Source organism: Vombatus ursinus, unplaced genomic scaffold (genome assembly GCF_900497805.2).
Source record: "Vombatus ursinus unplaced genomic scaffold, bare-nosed wombat genome assembly UNPS02014799.1, whole genome shotgun sequence".
NCBI classification, from domain to species: Eukaryota; Metazoa; Chordata; class Mammalia; order Diprotodontia; family Vombatidae; genus Vombatus; species Vombatus ursinus.
In genome coordinates, this window is record NW_020954577.1 from 50,699,746 (window position 1) to 50,719,109 (window position 19,364).

Genomic DNA, 19,364 nt, shown 5'->3' on the forward strand with positions numbered 1-19,364 from the left:
CTAGTAAGTGTCAAGTGTCTGCAGTCACATTTGAACTCAGGTCCTCCTGACTCCAAGGCCGGAGCTCTATCCACTGCACCACCTAGCTGCCCCTTCCTTAACTCAAATGTGAAGGTAGAGTCCTAAGGCAGGGAGACTCTCCCAGGTTCAAGGTACTCTTCAGGTCCATATCATGGGCCCCCACTATTAAAGACTCCCTTCAGTATCAGCCAGAGGACACAATTAGCTCAAAGTAAAGGCATTTACTGAGGTAGTATCATAAGGACAGCAACTACAAGACACCCTAAACCTGGGCCTCCCCATCCTGCGAATCCACAGAACATCGTGGGAAAAGGAGGCAAAAATAATGAACTCTGGAGAAACAGCTCATCACTCAATTCAACTGCTCTCACAAAGGTTACTCATGATTTCTAAACAAATTTCCTTTCAGGAAATCAGGAACTGGACTAATTAGGAACAAATACTCTTCTACTACTATAATTATTATTGCCTAATTATTATAACATTGCCTAAGCATTATGAATTATATTGCAGTAATCATATTATTATAATAGTGTTGATAAACATCCTTATCTTCTATAATTTCATCAGCTGGGCGGGAGGAAACCTTGTTGTAACCCTAATTCCAGCCAAAATCCCACCTTCTACAGGAAGCCTTTCCCAGCCCCTCTCAGTTCCAGCCTCCTCCCTCTGTTAATGATTTCCTTCTGTACATAGCTTACTTTGTACTATTTGTTTGCCTGTTTCTCCCCCATTAGATGGTAAGCTCCTTGAGGGCAGGGATTGTGTCCCCAGAGATCAGTATTGTGCTGGAAATATAGTAGGTGCTTAATAAATGCATACTGACTCTTGGTTATCCTGATTGACCCCTACCACATTAACGATATTAATCTGATGGAGGGGGCTCTGACAGAGGACAATAAGAGGACAGGTGTATCCTCTCAACCCAAGAAGGTCTCCAGTTGAGGCCTAAGATGGCGTCAGTCAATCTGAACTGAGCAGCTCTACATTGTTAGACATTTTTTCCCACCCTCAACAACTCATTTTACCTCCAAAATAATAATGTTTTTTTCACTGACTGATTCATTGTTAACCTATCCATAGATTCCCAGGCATTCCTTGTAATGATGCTGACCAATGGTCAATTGAGACCCATTTATAAATAAAATCTACTTAAAAAACATTTATTTTATTTTAATGGAGAAATCTAAAAGAAGTACATCTCCAATATCGTATACAGTAACAGTAACACTGTGTGATGATCAACTATGATAGACTTAGCTCTTCTCAACAATGCAATGATCTAAGACAACTCAGGATGGAAAATGCCATCCACATCCAGAGAAAGAAATATGGAGTCTGAATGCAGATAGAAGCAGACTGCTTGCTCTTTTGTTTTTGGGGTTTTTTTTTGGCTTTTTCTCTTTATTGTTTTTTCTTTTACAACATGACTAATTTGGAAATATGTTTCCATGATTGCACATGTATAACCTATATCCGATTGCTTTCCATCTTGGATAGGGAAGGAGGGTAGGAAGGGAGAAAAATTTGGAACTCAAAATCTTATAAAAATGAATGTTGAAAACTATCTTTAGATGTAACTGGAAAAATAAAATACTATTTACGAAAAAAAGAGTACATCTCAACTTGTTTGTCTTTTAAGATGGGGTCTCCTTTTCTGTGGGGGGTGGGGATGTAACCCACAGGCCCAGTCTTAGGCAATAGTTGCTGTCCCCCACCCTTCACCATATCAAGGCCAGACTCCTGAATGCCCCCCCCCCCCCCCCCGGCAATTCAGAGCTGCTGAGCTCAGGAATCCCCCTGCCTCAGCCTCCCAGGTAACCCATTACAGGTGAGGCCCTCCTTCCTGGAGCCATCTTCTTTTAAGATCAAGCGTTAAAACCTGCTGATACACACCTGCAGCTAATAAAAATGACACACAATTCCGTCACCTGCTGAGCACCTTCCGTGCACCTGGCCCTCCGGGATACAAAAGCAACGCAGGATCCCTGCCCTCCAGGATAGAGTCCAGGAGGAGGAAGAGGGCATCGCACAAATTAGCAAAATACAAACTGCAGTTTACTCATTGTGAGACCCCAGACCAGCCACTAACCTGAACCTGAAAAGCTGCAAAACGGCATTGGTGGAGGGAACTTACACAAAAGGAGATCTCTCCCCCTTCCCCGCCCTGATAATTGCAGAGGAGAGGGGGAAATAACCACGGAAAGGTCACTTCTAGTGACCGATTCATCGGAAGCCCCAGGGAGGGGTGCCTCGGATTGGGCTCTGAATTCAGCAGGGTGAGGGTTCAGCAGATGGTAATGTGAGAAGTTAAAATAATTTGCTCAAAGTCACACAAATAGTGTTTAAGAGGCAGGATTGGAACCCGGAGCCTTGGAATCCAGAGATGGTGCTGTTTAAGGCATCAGTCAGGGCACCCCCAGTGGAAGTGGGCTAGGACCATCCCTGACCTCTGCTGGCATCCTGTGCCCCGCCCCTGCCTTCCTCCCCATGCCCAGCGTGGCCCCAGTGGGCCCTTCATGGACCAGCTGAGGGGACCCAGTCTGGGATGAAAGTTCAGAGGCCTCTCCAGGAATGTGGGAGGGACGGGGCCCAGGCTCTCAAGGGGTCACTGCACAGACCCAGGAAGGGGTTTGGCAGCCCCCTCCCCACAGCCTCTTGCTCCTCAGTTCAATTGATCTTGGTGAGGCTGGGGCTACAGGCATGGGTGCTGTTTCTTCTCCTTTCTTTGTGTCCCCAGCACTTGGCACTGTGCCTGTACACAGTAAGCATTTAATAAATGCTGGCTGACTAACAAAAGAGCATGTCTGAGGCTCACACTCTGCTGGGAGAAAAGTACAAGCCAAATAAATCCAAAGTCATTTGTGGGGGGAGGGAAAGACACTAACACCTGGGAGGGTCAGGAACTGGTCCTTGTGAGAGGTGGCACTTGGACTGAGCCTTGAAGCTAAAAAGCTGAGGTGACAAGGGATGGCATGCCTGGCATGAGGGACAGCATGGACAAAGGCAGGGAGGCAGGAACTCCCACTTGCTCCCTATCCATGATCTAAGCTCCAAGTTCTTCCTGTTCTTCCTCAGCAACCTCTCCCTCCTTCATTCCCTGGTCTGGTTCTCATGGCCAACACCCTCATACATAATTCTCTTTAACGCCCACCTGGGCTATTGCGACAGCCTGACAGGTCTCATACTCTCCAATTCCTCCTCCACAGCAGGGCCAGACTTAGTTAAGCTTCCTTGGCCACTTGACCGTGACTCCTCCACTCCAAAGCCTGCAATGGCTGCTGACTGAAAGTGGTCACACATCCTAGAGTGGCATTCAAGGCCCTCCGCTCCTTTCTTTTTAGCCTTATCTTCATCACACAGATCCTCCCTCTCCATGCTCCCAACAAACTTGGCCTAACTGCCACTCCTCTTGATTTCTTACCTCCAAGCCCTTGCTTTCACTATTGTCTGTGCCTGGCATGACCTCCTTACTCTCTCTGCCTATGAGATTCCTATACCTGGGGAGCCTAAGGCAAAGGTCAACTCTTCCAGGAAGTCTATCCTGGTGATAACTTCTTTCCATTATTGTTATTATTTATTATTACAGGGATCTCCTCAATAAGACCACAATTACTCAAAAGAGATTGACCTGCCAATCCATGTAGGAAAAACAAAACGGATGAAAAACTCCTGGGGTGTGGGTTAGGACATTCAGGCAGATAGCCGGCTGCCGAGGTTTACATCTGGCACAGGCCCTGCTGATGGACAATGAGTGAGGCCTAGCCCCCACGTGTTCTCCCACACAAGAACCTAGCTCTGCACATAAATATCTCCCTGGGGATTCTGTGTGGTAGGCTCCTTCCGTAGAATGGAAGCTCCATGAAGGCAGGCATTGTTTCATTTTTGTCTATGTATCTCCAGACCTGGGAGAGTGCCTGGCACATAGGCAATACTCAATATGTGTCTGTTGAATTAAACAATTAAATAATTGTGGTTCCTGTAACAGCGGAGGGAGGGAGGGCCTGCTTCAGTGAAAAGGCAGCTATCTCAGAAGTGGGGAGGAAGGAACAAATCTAGGGAATTAGGAGGGCATTTATTAATCCCTTATGATTATTCATGATTTATCCCTGAAGGGCGAAACCAAAGGAGGGGGTCAGAAGCACAGCTGCCCCAATTTGGCTGGAGGCTTGGCCGCTTCTAGGGGAGTGACCAGCTTCAGGCCGGGGTCTAGCCTGAAGCTGGTGCCAAGTTCTGCCATTTCCAGATGGAGCAGAGGGAGGGACAAAGCCATCCTCTGTCGAGGCGGGGTCCTCCCGTGGGGGGCCTCCAGAGCCGGCCCGGAGCTTCTCACTCTGCTTTTCCCTCATACAGAGATCTCCCGGCTGATTTCCTGGGGGGCCCCGGACTCTCTGGGGAGGGAGGTCTGACCAGCCACAGGAACTGGCAGCTCAGCCTTCCGATCTCAGGCTGGGACTGGGACAGATGACCCACTGGTAACTTCAGGGGCTCAGAGCCAGGCCGGGGTCTTGGGACACCCCCAGCTGTAAAGGCGACAAGGGCAAGGAGCAGGCCCGCACAGTCAGGCCGGCGCTTCTGGGAAAGGCTTGTTTGCGCTCTGAGGTTCGTGTGGGAGGGAGGAGGCAGCTTGAGAACAGTGGGGGTTCTATCTCTGGTATGGCCCTGAACTCATAACGTGAGGCAATCCCGAACATTTCACCATGCCAGCCACTCCCTGGGAGATGCCTCCATCCACCAGGACGGAAGGCAAACCCTCCAGCAGAGCGGGACCCCGGGCTTGCTGATTCCTGGCCACCTGACCTTGGGCTAGACCCTCCTGTCCCCTGGGCCGGCCGGATCGGCCCCCAGGTTCCTTCCAGCCGTGACCACGGACTGTGGGGACTGAGATGCACCTGGACGAGATGCCCCCCTCTGACAGCCAGGACCAGGGATCATCCTGGGGGGAGCCCTGCCCACTCCGGGGAGTCGACTCCCCCTTGCCCAGGACAGTCTCTCAAATACTTAGGACAGATACCATCCTCCCTGCTCCTCCCTAAAGTCTGTTCTTATCTAAGCTAAACACTCCTAGTTCCGGGCGGGTGGGCAGAGCCCTGTAAGGTGGGCACGACCCCCCCACCCTTGAGGCATGCATGGTCCCCCCACTATCCTCGAGGCAGGCACGGCCCCACCACTACCCTCGACGCAGGCACAGCCCCACCACTACTCTCGAGGCGGGCACAGCCCCACTGCTACTCTTTTCTGATCAATGGCCTGCCTACAAGGGGCACCATAACCAGTCCTGTTCCCCACCCAGCACTGGTCTGGAAGCATCGCTCTCACTAGCCCACAGACTCTGGATCTCCATGTGGAATGAAGATCCTTTAAATGGACCTTTTAAGAGAGTGCAGGAAACCCGGCCAGATGCCCCACTCCACAACAAAGCCCCCCGAGTGAATGCTATTTCTTCCCAGAACCAAATCATCTTATCCCACTGGGCCTCAGTTTCCTTCTCCAGAAAAAGAGGGGGTTGCACCTGATGCCCAGACATGGCAAGGTATGACTAGAGCGCACAGACCACCCAGAGTGAGGAAGATCTGAGTTCGAATCTAGCTTCAAACACTGACTAGGTAAGCCACCCTGCCTCAGTTTCCCCAACTGTAAAACAGAGATAATAGCACCTACCTCTGCAGGGTTGTTGTGAAGATCAAATGGGTTTACATGTAAAGTGCTCTGCGGTAGGCAACACTTATTGTTATATCTTTTTTTTTTCTTTTTTTGCTTTTTTTGGCTAGGCAATGGGGTTAAGTGACTTGCCCAGGGTCACACAGCTAGTAAGTGTCAAGTGTCTGAGGCCAGATTTGAACTCTGGTCCTCCTCACTCCAAGGCCAGAGCTCTATCCACTGTACCACCTAGCTGCCCCTGTCATATCTATAATTATAATAACTGTAGTTCCTACTGAACCCTCTGCCTCCTTTCACTACGAGGGGGCTGTTCTGTCAGCCCAGGTCTGCATTTTTGGGGGAAGGGCCTAGCTGGGAAGGCCTGGGGCCCACAATACCTTGTCCTTGGTAAACAGGCTATAAAGCCGTTCAGGACAACACTCTTTAAATTGTGAAACCCTCCTCTTGCTGTTCCAGAATCTGCTGAGTAACCGAGGGCTGGATGGCTTGCGTGTAATAACTCCTCCGGGGAAGGAGAGCCTTTGACAGGCACACCTGTGAAACTTCATCAACCCGGGCATCAGAAAGAAGATGGAGCTCCAGAGGCCAATGAGGCCAGCACCCACGCCTGGTACACGCCAATTCCTGGGTTCCATCGGAGACTGAAGACGCCCACCCAAGCAGGCCTCCAGAGAGAGCTGGGGGCAAAGAGATCTGGGACTGGAGCTGCAAAGCCGGGGTGCCTGGCTGTGGGCCGTGGATGAGGCAGCTGGTTGGGGAGTCATGGGCCAAGGAGGTGACCTCTCCACCTGGCTGACTTTGGGCAAGTTTCTTCTCTCCTGGGGGCCTCATCTTCCTCATCTGTAAAGTGGGGAGACTGAACCAGTTGGCATCTGATTCATGGCCTAGGATGCTACGCCCTTGACTTTCACCATCACATCTTTACCTGCTGTAAAATGGGAATCACAGACTTAGCACCTGAGATCTGTCACTGCAGTCTGCACCCATCATGTGAAGGAAGCCAATTATGTGGAAATTCAGTTATTTTCCTACTTAAAAAGGCTGAGAACCCCTCCTCTAAGACTACAGAGGAGACAATGATGTCTAGGGGGAGGGAGCTTCCGCACCAGAAGGCCCCCCAGGCCCCTGGGTTCAGGCCCCTGGGTTCAAGGCAGGAAACCTCCAGGGGCCAGCCACTGAGCTGTGGGGTCGGAGCTTGGGCTGATTCTGGAGCACTGGCCCCCAGGGCATCCTTAGCTCTCTGGTCACCAGGTGGGTGCTGAGGGGCAGCTCGGCTGTCAGGGGAAGTCCTGAGGCAGTTTTAAACTGGCCTGAGCGTTCCAGAAGAGAAATGAGCTGCAGCCAAAATGCTTCCAGGGAATGAGGAAGGGAGATCTCCTCGACTCAGTGCCATAAGCACAGACTGGCCTACTCTGTGCCAGGCCGGAGACAGGAAAAGAAGCGTTCCTGCCCTTAGACACTTACATGCTACCCGACTTCCGCTGGCACATGACGCCTTTGAGGAGCCTGTGTCTGGGCTGGGGGGTAGTGGGGGGGGGATGATCCTCTCTTTGGCTCCAGGCAGCCGTCACAGCATCACAGACTTGGAGTGGACAGGACCACCTAGTGCAAGCCCTTCCTTTTACAGCTGAGGAAACTGAGGCCTAGGAAGCACAAGGGCGGGATTCCCACCCAGGTCCTCTCTCTCCACTGCACCAGGCAGCCAGTGCACGCATGCTCCACTGGCTTTGAACACTTCAAAGGGCTCTATAAAGTCAGTGACTGGCGAGGCTCTCAGCTATTAACATGAGCTCCCTGAGAAAGGCTTCACTTTACCTTTGAACTCTCAGACCTGGGACATTTAAAAAATGTAGATTATTAGACCTAGGATTTCATTTCTGAGAGGACTCTCCCTCCACCAGCACAGACTCCCTTTCTTAAAGGGTCACCAGGGGTCCTGAGGGATTAAATTACTAATAGATGACTCAGACCCAAGTCTCCCAGATTCTGAGGACCATTCTCTACCCACTCAAGTGGACACTCAATGCTTATTTAATTCAATTCAGCACCTCGTGCACAGGAGTGGCTAATCCTAATCTCGGATCAGACCCCCTGCCCAAGAAGGCCCACCCATCTGACCCATGGGACCGCCAAGGTCAAGGTCGGTACTGCCCCAGTATATGGGACTTTGTCGCTGTATGTCACATTTCACCTCTCCAAGAGCATCCAGAGCCACTGCAGGCTTTCTGGGCCCCTGCCCCACACCTGGAAGATCCCAGAGGCTAACCAACAGCTGGAAGAGGTTACATAAATGCAGAATCCTCACCCAGTTGAGTGGCCATGGACAAGTCAGGCCTCTCTGAGCATCTATGAAGCACCTACTAGGTACCAGGCACTGGGGATAGATAGGATGGGGGCTGAGCATCTATAAAGCACCTATTTTGTACCAAGCACCGGTAACAGACAGGATAGATAGGGGCTCTGCAAATTCTATATCTGGCTCCAGCACTGACAGATTCCTTGCCTTGCTGGGGTTACACAGATAGTGAAGTGGCTGAAATAAGCCTTGAACTCAGCTTTTCCTCGGTGGGAGGCTGAGCTCGAAACAGAAACCTGTACACCTACTAAGGCTTGGTGCCTTAGCTGGACCTTGGGGCCAGACCCTTCCCACCTTCTCGGGCCCCTTCCCCCAAGGACATCATCTGTGCCCCAAAGGGCAGAGGGACATAGTGCCTGCCTTAGACCATCATTCTCCCCAGGAGATTCCGCCACTGTAGTGAAGGGAGTGGCCCCTATTCTCAATGGCGCCTTCAGCTGTTGCACAGTCCATCCTTCATTCTTTTTTTTTTTTGGTGAGGCGCTTGGGGTTAAGTGACTTGCCCAGGGTCACACAGCTAGTGAGTGCTATGTGTCTGAGGTCACATCTGAACTCAGGTCCTCCTGACTGCAGGGCCAGTGCTCTATCCACTGCGCCACCTAGCTGCCCCCATCCTTCATTCCTGCAGCCAGTTAAGCTAGGTAGGCAGGCCTTCCAGCCTCACCTCTGGGCAGTGTGCCTGCCTAGGACTCCCGCCTTCCTCACCTCCAGTTTGGGCTCCTTCCCTTCACAGCTCAGCCCAGCTGCCACCTCCTCCAGAAGCCTTCCCTGACTCTTCCAACCCAAGTCCAGCTCAAAGGGATCTCTCATTTGGGTCTATCACGCCTCATTCTTTGTCCTCCATCTGTGGGAGAGCTGCACTTGGCCTCAGACACTTCCTACCTGTGTGACCCTGGGCAAGTCACTTCACCCTGTTTGCCTCAGTTTCCTCATCTGTAAAATGGGGATAATAGCAGCACCTACCTCTCAAGGTGGTTGTTGTGAGGATCAAATGAGATCACCTCTGTAAAGTACATTTGTTGTTTCTTAGCCACTTCTGTTGTGTCCGACTCTCTGTGCCCCCATCTGGGCTTTTCTTGGCAAAGACACTAGAGTGGTTTGCCAGTTCCTTCTCTAGCTCATTTTACAGATGAGGAAACTGAGGCTAACAGGGTGAAGTGACTTGCCCAGGGTCACACAGCTAGTAAGTGTCTGAGGCTGGATTTGAACTCAGGAAGATGGGTCTTCCTGACTCTCAGCTTGGTGCTCTATCCACTGCCCCACCTTCGAAGTACATTACATACCTTAAAACACTATGTAAGTGCTTGCTATTTATTACTGTCAGACTTCCTTCTGCGCCCCGTACCCTCTTTAAGGGCAGGGAGTGTCTCACTTTCGTATCTGTATCCCCAGCACAATAGGGACCAGAGTTAAATAAATCTAGAAGAGGAGAGATCACTAGGAAGGAGAAACAAGAGCAGCAGAAATCAGGGAAGGCTTCCTGAAGAAGGGGGATAAGTCTTGAGGGAGGATAAGGATTCTGAGAGACTGAGATGTGGTTTGTACAAACACCCATAGGCCAGAGATGGGGAGGTGTGGCGTTCGGGGCAAGAGCTAGCCCAGCATAGCAAGAATGCAGAGCATTGGAAGACCAGGCTGAAGCTGATGGTGGAGGGCTTTGCAGTTTAACCTTGGGGCCATAGGGAGCCATGGAAGTTTTATGAGCTGGGCAGTAACCGTCTTCCAAGGTACAAGGCTGGTTAATTTCAGCAACTGTGGGGAGGATGGATTATCAAGGGGGAGAAAGGAGAGATCAACAGACAGGACAGAACAAGGGTGGTGGCAGTGTGGGGGGGAGAGTCTGTGTGGGTAGACTGAGGAAGGCGGTGACAGGCAAGGGGCAGGGATGACTGTGTGATCCATCCCAGGAGGATCGGGGTTAGATTAGCATCGGGGTGAATCATTACACACTTGGAGACAATCCTCTCTTTAGCTGAGGGTGGAGAAGTTTGTCCAGCAACAGCATGCCCACGGAGAGTTAAGCCAGCTCAGAGCTTTTCCCCTCATTTGCATAAGATTGCAATTCAACCAAACAACATCCTAGGTGCAGATCTTGACTGATACTGATCTCTAACCTTCAGGTTTCAGGCAAAACGTCATTTAAAGGCCTCGGAGTGAGAGTGGGGGTCAGGCTGAGGAAGGCGCCCTGTGTCCTTGGCTGTTACTGCCCGTCTTGGGCCCCAGTCCACCCGGCACAGGCCACTTCTCCGGAGTCCGTGCTGGCGCATTTAGGGGTGGGAGTAAAACTGATTGGGACAAGCTCACAGACAAAAGGAAACCTGTTTGTCCCACGGAGATGAGATAGTTGGTGCCTTTCTTTTCCTTGCACTAATGAGGGCTGGGCACCACCCTGAGCTATTATTAGGACTGTTCTGGAATTATTGTTAGCACACGCGGACAAACATCCAACCCCCTTGGAGAGGCCCACTCCTACTGGACCAGGTGCTGGCCTAGGGCGCTTACCCTCACTGCAATACCGGTTGGTCCAGGCTGGGGTGACTTGCCTATGACTGGTGGAAGGTTTTTATGAGGAGGGGAAAAATACCCCAAGATTTCCTTTTTCCCACAGCTCAGAGCTTTAGAAGAGGCTCTAGCTGGCAGGGCCCTTTGAAGCCATCTCATTCAACCCTCTTATTTTATACAGCTGCAAAATGAGGCCCAGAGAAAGTCAAGGCACTTGGCCAGGGTCACACAGGTGGTTTAAGCGTCAGAGGCAGGATTCAAACCTAGGTCACGGGGCCACAGTTCTAGTCTGAAGCAACTTTTTTTCATTGGTCTCTCTTGGAGGAAATCTGCTTCTGTTCCACCAAGATTATGAAGGGAGTAGAAGAGAGCCTGGAGGCCTGGCTTCCAGTCCTGGCTTGAACTAGGCTTATGACTTGGGACAAGTCACAAACTCCCTGTGCCTCAGTTTCCCCATCTGTAAACTGCTTACCACCCACTGTGTTTGTCTGGCAGACTAGAGCACACACTAGAAGATTCTTCAGAAAGATCCAAATTAGGAAGCTACCAGGAGGGGGAATTGTCACCTAGCCCTCCTTCCCAGCACCAAAGAGCTCTCTCCCCACGCCGGGGTCAAGGAATCCTAAAATCCTAGAACAGCAGAAGTGGGAGGGGGGGAAGGGGGGGCTCCCGGCTCAATCTTCCTTAGAATGTCAGACTTAAGGGTCCTTCGATTTCCTCCCTTGGCGGGTCCGTGCCCGAGGGATTGATTCCTCCCCATTTCTTCTCTGTTCGAGCCTAGATAATCCCCTCGAATCGCTTCTAATTTCCCGTTTCCATCCCCGCCCCATCTGGGAGTGAGGCAGAGCTAAGCTTCCGAATCTCGTCTACACTGTCCCGGCTAGCCGCACAGTGAGTGAGGGAGTGGAAGGAGACCCCAGAGTCGGAGGCCTCTCCGTTGGCATCCTGGCTCTGCAGCCTATGTGACCTTAGGCCAGTCCCTTCACCTCGTCTCAGCTTTCCCCCTCTCAAAAAAAGGAGAGGTTGGCTTGGATGCACCCTAAGGTTCCGGCCCGGCTCTGAATCCCAGGGAAGCGGGGGAGCGTGCCACGATGTTCGTTACCTCCTCGACGCCGCCGCCGCCGCCGGTCTCGACGCCTCCTGGGGCTGGGGCAGCCGTCGGGGGCTTATCTTCTCTAGCCTCCTGCTCTTTGACCTCACCTCGGGCCGGCCCGCTGCCGCCACCGCTGCTACTACCGCCAGGGTCTCCAAGGCCCGCTTCCCCGCTCGCCTCGGTCGGGGCGGCGTTCCCCAGCAGGGTCGGGGGCCCGTCGGCGCCCCCGGCCGAAGCCACGCACTGCACCAGCCAGGCATCCACGTGCGTGCACGGGATGAAGAGGACCCCCAGCGCGCGCACCTCCTGCAGCAGCCGCTGCCCCTCGGACGGCAAGGCTGAGTCCCCGTCCGGGCGCTTGGGATGCGGCTGGCCCCAGCCCCCGACGGCTCCTTCTTGGAAGGAAGGCAGCGCGTAGGCGGCGCCGCCGGGGCTCCCCTGCAGCGTCCAGGGATCCCGAAGCAGGGGCGGCGGCGGGGGGAGCAGCAGATAGAGGTCCAGGTCCACGCGGAGCCCCGCTAGGCTCAGCAGGACGGCCAGGTGCAGGAGGCCGCCGCAGCCCTGCGCCCAGGACGGCTTCAGGTACATCATCCTCGCTCCCCGACGGCTCCGGGGGTCAAGCCGCGCCCGCCACCGCCTCCCGGCCTCCCCGTGCCCAGGAAGCGAAGAGAAAGAGAAAGCCCGCAGCCAAGCCTGGCGTCCCCCGGCGGGGCCCTGAGAACGCCCGCAGCCGGCCACTCGGGGAGGCGAGCGCGGGGCACGGCCGGGGAACCGCGGGGCTAGAGGAGGACTGCGAGGAGGAAGAGGAGGATGGAGGACGGAGGATGGGGGATGGAGGAGGAGGGGCAGGAGTAAGAGCCGGAGCCGGAGGAGCCTCCCCCCCCGCCCGTCAGCCCGCCCCGCCCCGTCCAGCCTCCCTCCACGCCCTCCACCCCCGGAGCCTAGGAGAGGCCCCGCCCAGTCCAGCCTCTTCCCTTCCTGGTGCCCGCAAAAGGCCCCTCCCCGTCCAACCTCCTCCTCTCCCTCCACCCCCAAAGCCGCAGGAGGCCCCGCCCCAGCCAGCCTCCCCCTCCGCTCCCGAGCCTGTGGGAGCCTTCACCCTCGGAGCCAGAGGGCTGCCACGCCCCGTCTGACCACAGCTGGAGAGCCCAGCGCCCCCGCGGACACTGATGGGCCCTGCTCCCCACCCCCGCCCCCCAGCCGGAGGGCCCATTTGGGGCCACGGTCCCCCTACCCGGCGGGGGGTGGGGTGGGGGCTGTCCAGCGTGCCGGGAGGAGGTTTTGTGTTGGTTTGGGTTTTCCCGGCGCCAAATGTGGTTGGTCTAAGACAGCCTGAGCTGAACCTAGGCTGGGGTGTCCGGAAGGGGGGGGGGGCGGCGATCTGGGGGAGGGGGGGGTACGGGAGAAGCCGAGAGAAGATCGGCCAGCCGTCTAGGAAGTCCTGTTTAACTCTGTTACACTTGATGCAACTCGGGAGGCTGCCTGGTGAGGGGTGGGGGCAAGCGCTGGACTTGAAGCCAGGAAGGGGAGAGAGCCCCGGAATCGTGGTTTGGCCACCTGCGGGTCCTTGGGCAAAGCACACCTCTGAGCCTCAGTTTCCTCATCTGTAAAATGGAGACAATAATACCCATAATTCCCCACTGGCAGGATTCTTGTGAGTTTGAAAGCCTTAGGACACCCTGTAAAGGTCAGCTGTAATTTGAATGATGGGTTCCTCCAAGGATCTTACTGTTCCCGGGACAGATGGAATGAAAGGGATGTGTGTGCATGAAGGAAACTAGCAATTGGCCCAGATGGCCATGTTGCAGAATTGGGCCGTCAGTTAGACCAGCTGGAGCTGACCAGACACGGATCAATAATGGGGAAAGTCGGCTTCCGTGAGTGGCCTGATTTCACATCAGGCCCTTCCAGAACTCTCTGTGGCCTCGAAACCCGGGCCTATTTGTTCTCTGAAATTGGAGCTCATCTCCCATCTCCAGGCAGGTGAACAGCCTCCCTTTCCTTGCCTGAAAAGAACTTCGTCCTTCTCCCTGCCTTTTTGAAACCTCTACCTTCAAGGCTCTTTAGGGGATGCCTCTTCCAGAAAGCCCTCCCTGATCCTCAGTGGCTGCCGTTACTCTTCCCCCTTCACCTAACAGTAGCCCACAGAGACAGAAATACTATAAGACTAGACTGCAGTGTAGAGGCAGCATCGATGCAGAGAGTTGGGCTTGAAGTCACGGGGATGTCCCAGAGCAGGAAAGTCGGCTGCCCGATACATAAAGATCCCTGCAGGTCACATATTGATTTAGGCTTAATTTAATTTAAATTTAATATTATCTATGATTTATTGTATTTTTATTTTGCTAAATGTTTCCCAGTTTCATTTTAATCTGGTTCAGGCTGACCCAGATTACGACTCTGCCCTCTCTTAAGACTTTAAACTTCAGAGAAGGTGCAAATGACCTATTGGTGGAGGGGCTTTCTTCACCTGGGAGTTTCCTACACCAGTGCAGTCATGGGTCCAATCTCTAGCCCTACTATGTGCCAGGCTGATAAAGGCCAGCTATTTTTATCATGAATATGCTGTTATGGCAGGCTAATGAATAGTTTGTCTACCTAAAGGAGCCGGTGGAGGAGAATGTTTGTTACCTAGAAGTGGTTGTCTGTCTTAACCTTTTGCATATCAAGTCCTGACTTGTAGGTCTGTAACCTATTCCAAGAATGCCCTTGGATAGCTGTGGAGAGCCTGGGGACAGTGGCCGGCCCCCAGCGTTCTCCCCCAAGGGGCCAACACCTTGGCCCTAAGCTTTTAAAAAACTGCTGTCTTCTGTTCTTTTGGGATGCTAGCCACTGGAAATGGGCATAATTCTTTGATCAAAGAGAGCAGGCAAGAGGAGAGAGAGCTATCTTTGGAGTCAGTAAGACCCTGCGTTCAAATCCTGCTTCAGACTGACTCTGGACAGTCACTTACCTCTCTGTTTGCCTCAACTTTTTCATCTGTAAAGTAGAGATAGCAATAGGACCTACCTCACAGGGTTGTTGTGAGGGTCAAATGAAATAATATATAAGTGTGTTATAACCTTAAGGCACCATGGAAATGTTAGCTGTTATCATTATTATCATATGTATATATATACATACACACACATGTATATATATATATATATACACACACATGTATATTCAGTCGTGTCTGACTCTGTGACCCTATTTGGGGTTTTCCTGGCAAAGATACTGGAGTGGTTTGCCTTTCCTTCTCCAGATCATTTTACAGATGAGGAAACTGAGGCAAACAGGGTGAAGTGACTTGCCCAGGGTCACACAGCTAGTAAGTGTCTGAGGCCAGATCTGAACTTAGGAAGATGAGTCTTCCTGACTCCAGGCCTGGCCCTCCATACATTGTGTTACTTAGCTACCCCCAAATATACATACACATACATATATATACGGATGTATTTACAGATACACAATACACATACACATATTTTATGTGTATGTGTATATGCATATGCACATGTGTATATATATATGTATATATGTATATATATATATAGATAGATAGATAGATAGATATATGAATAGAAAATCTCCCCTGAGTCAGGTATATCCCTCCACTCCCTTTTCAGCTTCCTTTTGTGTACTCATTAGATTGTAAACTCCTTGTGGGCAGGGACTGTTTTTAAGTTTTTTGTATCCCCAGGCTTAACACAGTATCTGCCAATAGTAGGTGCTTAATAAATGTTTATTGACTATTATAATGGAAGTCAGGAAGACCCCGGGGTCAGGTCTTGCTTCTGACATACCAGGACAGAGGTTGCCTCATCTGAGCACCCAGCCCAGTCCCTGGCACACAGAAGGCACTTAATAAATATTTTTTGTTGCTTGCTTGATTGGATAACCATGAACAAATCACTTGACCACTTGGTGTTCCAGCAGCTTTTAATCGGTGTGGGTTACAGAGGAGTGTAAGTCCACATTGGTCAAAGGGGTTTCCACACCAGGAGATCCTTACACTGTTGGGGGGTCCAGATCCCTCTATCCCCCATCCCCTTCCTCTCTTTTTCCAAACTGGCAGGACCAACCTCTCAATTAAGCCACTGAGGCATTAGAGTCTACAGGTCCTATTTCCCAGCTCGGTGAAAAGACCTAAGAACCCTTTTAAAGGTCCAACACATGCTTACCTCGCCTGTCAACTGGAAAACAAGTCTGTTTAGTGCAGGGAGTGCATGCAGTCGGTATCAAAACTCTGGAATGTAAAGGACTACATGTATGCATTCACAGCTGCAGTGGATGAGACATTTGTCCACTGGGCTGTGAAAGGAGAAAGTTTATGCATGAGCTGATTTGCTAGAGACTTAGAAGCAACCTTTAGGCTAGTCAAGGGTTATCTTTGCCTGGATCTCACAGGACCTAGAGCCAGAAGGGACCCTGGGAATCCCCAGGGGATTCTTAGGTCAAACTGGTTATTTGAAAGGGAAGGGAACAGGCCTGGAGATGTGGCTGATGTGGGACATGACTCCGTGTCCACTGAGTCGAGGGACCAGCCCAGTTCTGAGTTCAGCGTGTGTTATTCCTGAATTGAATCCTGGCTTGGCCCATGCCTCTTTTCAGTGCTGGACCTGGAGGCAGGAAGACTTGGGATGTCCGTTATACTGATGTCACCATATAGCATCATCAAAGGCAAACGCTGATCGAGTCTGGGGTCGCTGGGGACGTACAGGATCGAGAGGCAGCCCCTGTGCCTCTAGCACCGCCTCCAGTCATTAGCGCTCTCTGCCTCAGAGACTGTGTTAGGCTGGGCCGCCTTCCTTTCTGTCTTTGCTTCCCGAGGTGCTTAATAAATGCTGAATCGAGTTGAAATAAGAGATTTAGAACCCCAGGGGGCTTTTGCCCCCTCAGAAAGGTTAAGTAATTTGTCCGAGGTCACGAAGGCAGAGCTAGGGTTCCGATCCAAGTTTCCTAATGACACCCAGAGTGCTTAAGGAGTTTAGGATTGTCTCCAGCAGTGTACACAATCGTAGAGTCACAGCCAGAAGGGACCTTTGAGGTCATATAGTCCAATCCCATTATTTTACAGATTAGGAGTCTGAGGCCTGGGTAAGTGACTTACCTAGGGTCACGGTGACATTCGAACCCAGGTTTTCCTGACTTGAAGTCCAGTGGTCTATCCACTGTATCACTCAAAGACTGGGTTTTCCTGAAGTTGGCTCTATTCTATCTACACTAACTGGAGATAGTCGATAGAATTAACTTTGCTTTTTCCACAGCCAGCTGCACAAACTGGAATTTGTGTATCTAGCATTTGGGAATGACCCTGGAGGGCTCAGTTAGGATCAGGTGGCTGGTCCCTCCCCAGCCCAAGGGTTTGAAACAGTTCTGCGGCACATAGCTGCCCCCCACCCAAGTCCGCAGAGTCCCCCTCCTTGGTCTTGCCTCCATCCCAGTGTTTCTTACAAATCTTAGCAGTTACACCTTCCTCCCCTCCCCGCTGCAGCCAGTGGCTTCCTTGCTATTTGCGGTAAATGATGAGTTTCTATCTCCCACCTTTGTGATGCCCTCCTTCCTTATGCCCTGCTCCAGCAATCCCTGGCTTCACATCCCTCCTCCCCATTCCCTTCTCTGCACTCACAGCTCCTTCCCCAGTGTGGGATCTGACCCGCTCAGGTCCGGCTGTTGCAGCCGCCTGTTGGTTGGTCCCCCTGCCTCAAGCCTGTCGGCTCTCCACTCAGCTGCCAAAGGCATCTTCCTAAAGCACGGCCCGAAGGTGTCCCTTCCTACCCAGGTAAACCCCAGCCAGAGCCCTCGGCCTCTGAGATCAAACAAAGTTCTCTGGTGATTTCAGCCCTTCCCTACCTGGTCCTTTCCTTCTTTCCCAGGCTTACCCTACTCTTGTGCTCTTGCACTCATCTCCAGCTCGGGTCTTCCCGACCCCAGGTCTAGCACTATGGATAGACGCTACACTGCCCAACTGTTCCTATTGTTCTATGTTTACAATTCCTTTTATTTTGTGTGTAACAACTTGAATTTTATTTTGAGTCCATAGAGATCTAGTTGTGTCCTCTGTTCCCTGTCTGTGTAATAGCCCTGCAGATACTTGAAGCTGGCTGTTATGTCTCCCTGGAGTTTTCTGGTTGCCATGATGAACATCCCCAGTTCCTTCAACCCATCCACATAGGGTACAGGCTGGAGGCCCTTCCCCATGCTGGTTGCGCTCCTCAGGATGGCAGTGCCCAGAACTGGACCCGGTCTTCCCTGTGGGGTCTGAGAAGGGCTGTAGCTGCCCTTCCTGTCCTCCTCCTTCCCACACAAGTGGTAGGGGAAGGGGGAGGGACCTTCATGAGTCTGGGCCAAACATACATTTGTATGAGGAAATAATTTAAGAGGAATTTCCCATCTATGCAAATGACATTCTAAAGACCTGCTCAGATGCCAATGGGGCCTGGCCTCTTGCCAAGTGGTAGCTTTTCAAAAACAGCTTTTTAACTCTTGGTCCTAACATAACATGGAGTCTCTGGTTTTGCTGGTTCAAGCCTGATAATTCATTGCTTGACCTTGGAGGTCATCAACCCCATTATTTTACAGATAGGGAAACTGAGGGCCTGATGACTTCCCCAGGTTTTCAATTTAGGATGGCAGTGTTCAGAGGCTGGATTTGGACACAAGGGGCCTGGATTCAAAAGAGATGACCAGGGACTTTGGGCAAAGACCCGAAACCCTGTGGGCTTCTGTTTCCTCATCTGGAAGTGAGAGGTCAGACCAGATGGCCCATGGGGGCCAGCCCAATGGGAATGATGTTTGGTAAAACTTGTCTTTTTCTGCTTTGGCTGCATTTCTGTCTGAAAAGGCTTTGGGCTGGAGGATTCCCAGCTGAATTACAGAGGTGTGGCATAACAGGGATTCAGAATCCATGGACCTGGGCTCCAAATGTGGCTCCTAGACCTTGGGGAGGGCCTCGGTCTCCTCATCTGTAAAATGACTTCTGACGTTCCTTCCAGCTCTCAGTGTGTGCACTTTTCCTCAGTTGGTGACTGACCGGTGAACCAGGAGCCTGCTGAGCTCTCCTGGCTGGCCCGCTGCCTCCCACATTTCCCCTGGGCTCTTTCTGCCTCAATACCCACTCCCAAGCCAGCTGGGTCGCCAGCCAGAGGGAGGAGCAGGAAGGACAGGGACATTTTCCTACCCAAGTGTCAATATTTGTTCAAACAGAGTTTGCAAGCACCCTCTCGGGAGGGCCATCTGTCCCCGTGCCTGGGAAGCTGTAGCAGCTGAGATGGGGTCTTGCATGCAGGCACGCACCAACATAATCAGCTCCAGGGTTCAGGGGGGGAGGGAGCATGTGGTAGGCAGGCAGCGATCATTTATTAAGTGCTTGCTGTGTACCTGGCATGTGCTAAGCTAAGGAAACAAATACAAGCTAAAAGAAAGACCGTTCTAACGGCAGGGAGCTTACATTTTGATAGGGGAAGATACAGTGCAGAAGGAAGGAGCGGAGGGGAGGGACCCAGGAAGGGGCAGAAGCACAGCCAGGAGCAGGAAGGAAGCAGGGTGGGCCTGGACACATTCCCAAAATGTAGGCCCCGAAAGGGACTCATCTATAGCAGAAAGGGCCAATATTGGGGGAGGGGTGTTCCAGGGTGAGAAGTCAGCTGGGGAATGAGGGATAAGTCCTTGGGGTCAGCAGCAGAGCCAGGAAAGGGGTGTGGGTGGAGGTGCGGTGGAATCAGGGGGCTAGGCTCACTGCCTGTGTGA

At 52.1% G+C, this 19,364-nt stretch overlaps 1 protein-coding gene across 1 annotated transcript in view; it reads right to left on the reverse strand.

Moving 5' to 3' along the window:
• LOC114050354 (nuclear factor erythroid 2-related factor 3-like) overlaps nucleotides 1-18,787 on the reverse strand; it is a 40,058-nt gene extending 21,271 nt beyond the window's left edge. Inside the window, exons 1-4 of the mRNA XM_027871949.1 lie at nucleotides 18,649-18,787; nucleotides 17,245-17,389; nucleotides 12,799-13,138; nucleotides 11,643-12,716 (exon numbers count right to left, since the gene is read on the reverse strand). Coding sequence (XP_027727750.1) covers nucleotides 11,643-12,716; nucleotides 12,799-13,138; nucleotides 17,245-17,389; nucleotides 18,649-18,787 — 1,698 coding nt within the window. The remainder of the gene's footprint in view (nucleotides 1-11,642; nucleotides 12,717-12,798; nucleotides 13,139-17,244; nucleotides 17,390-18,648) is intronic.
• Between the last annotated feature and the right edge of the window lie 577 nt (nucleotides 18,788-19,364).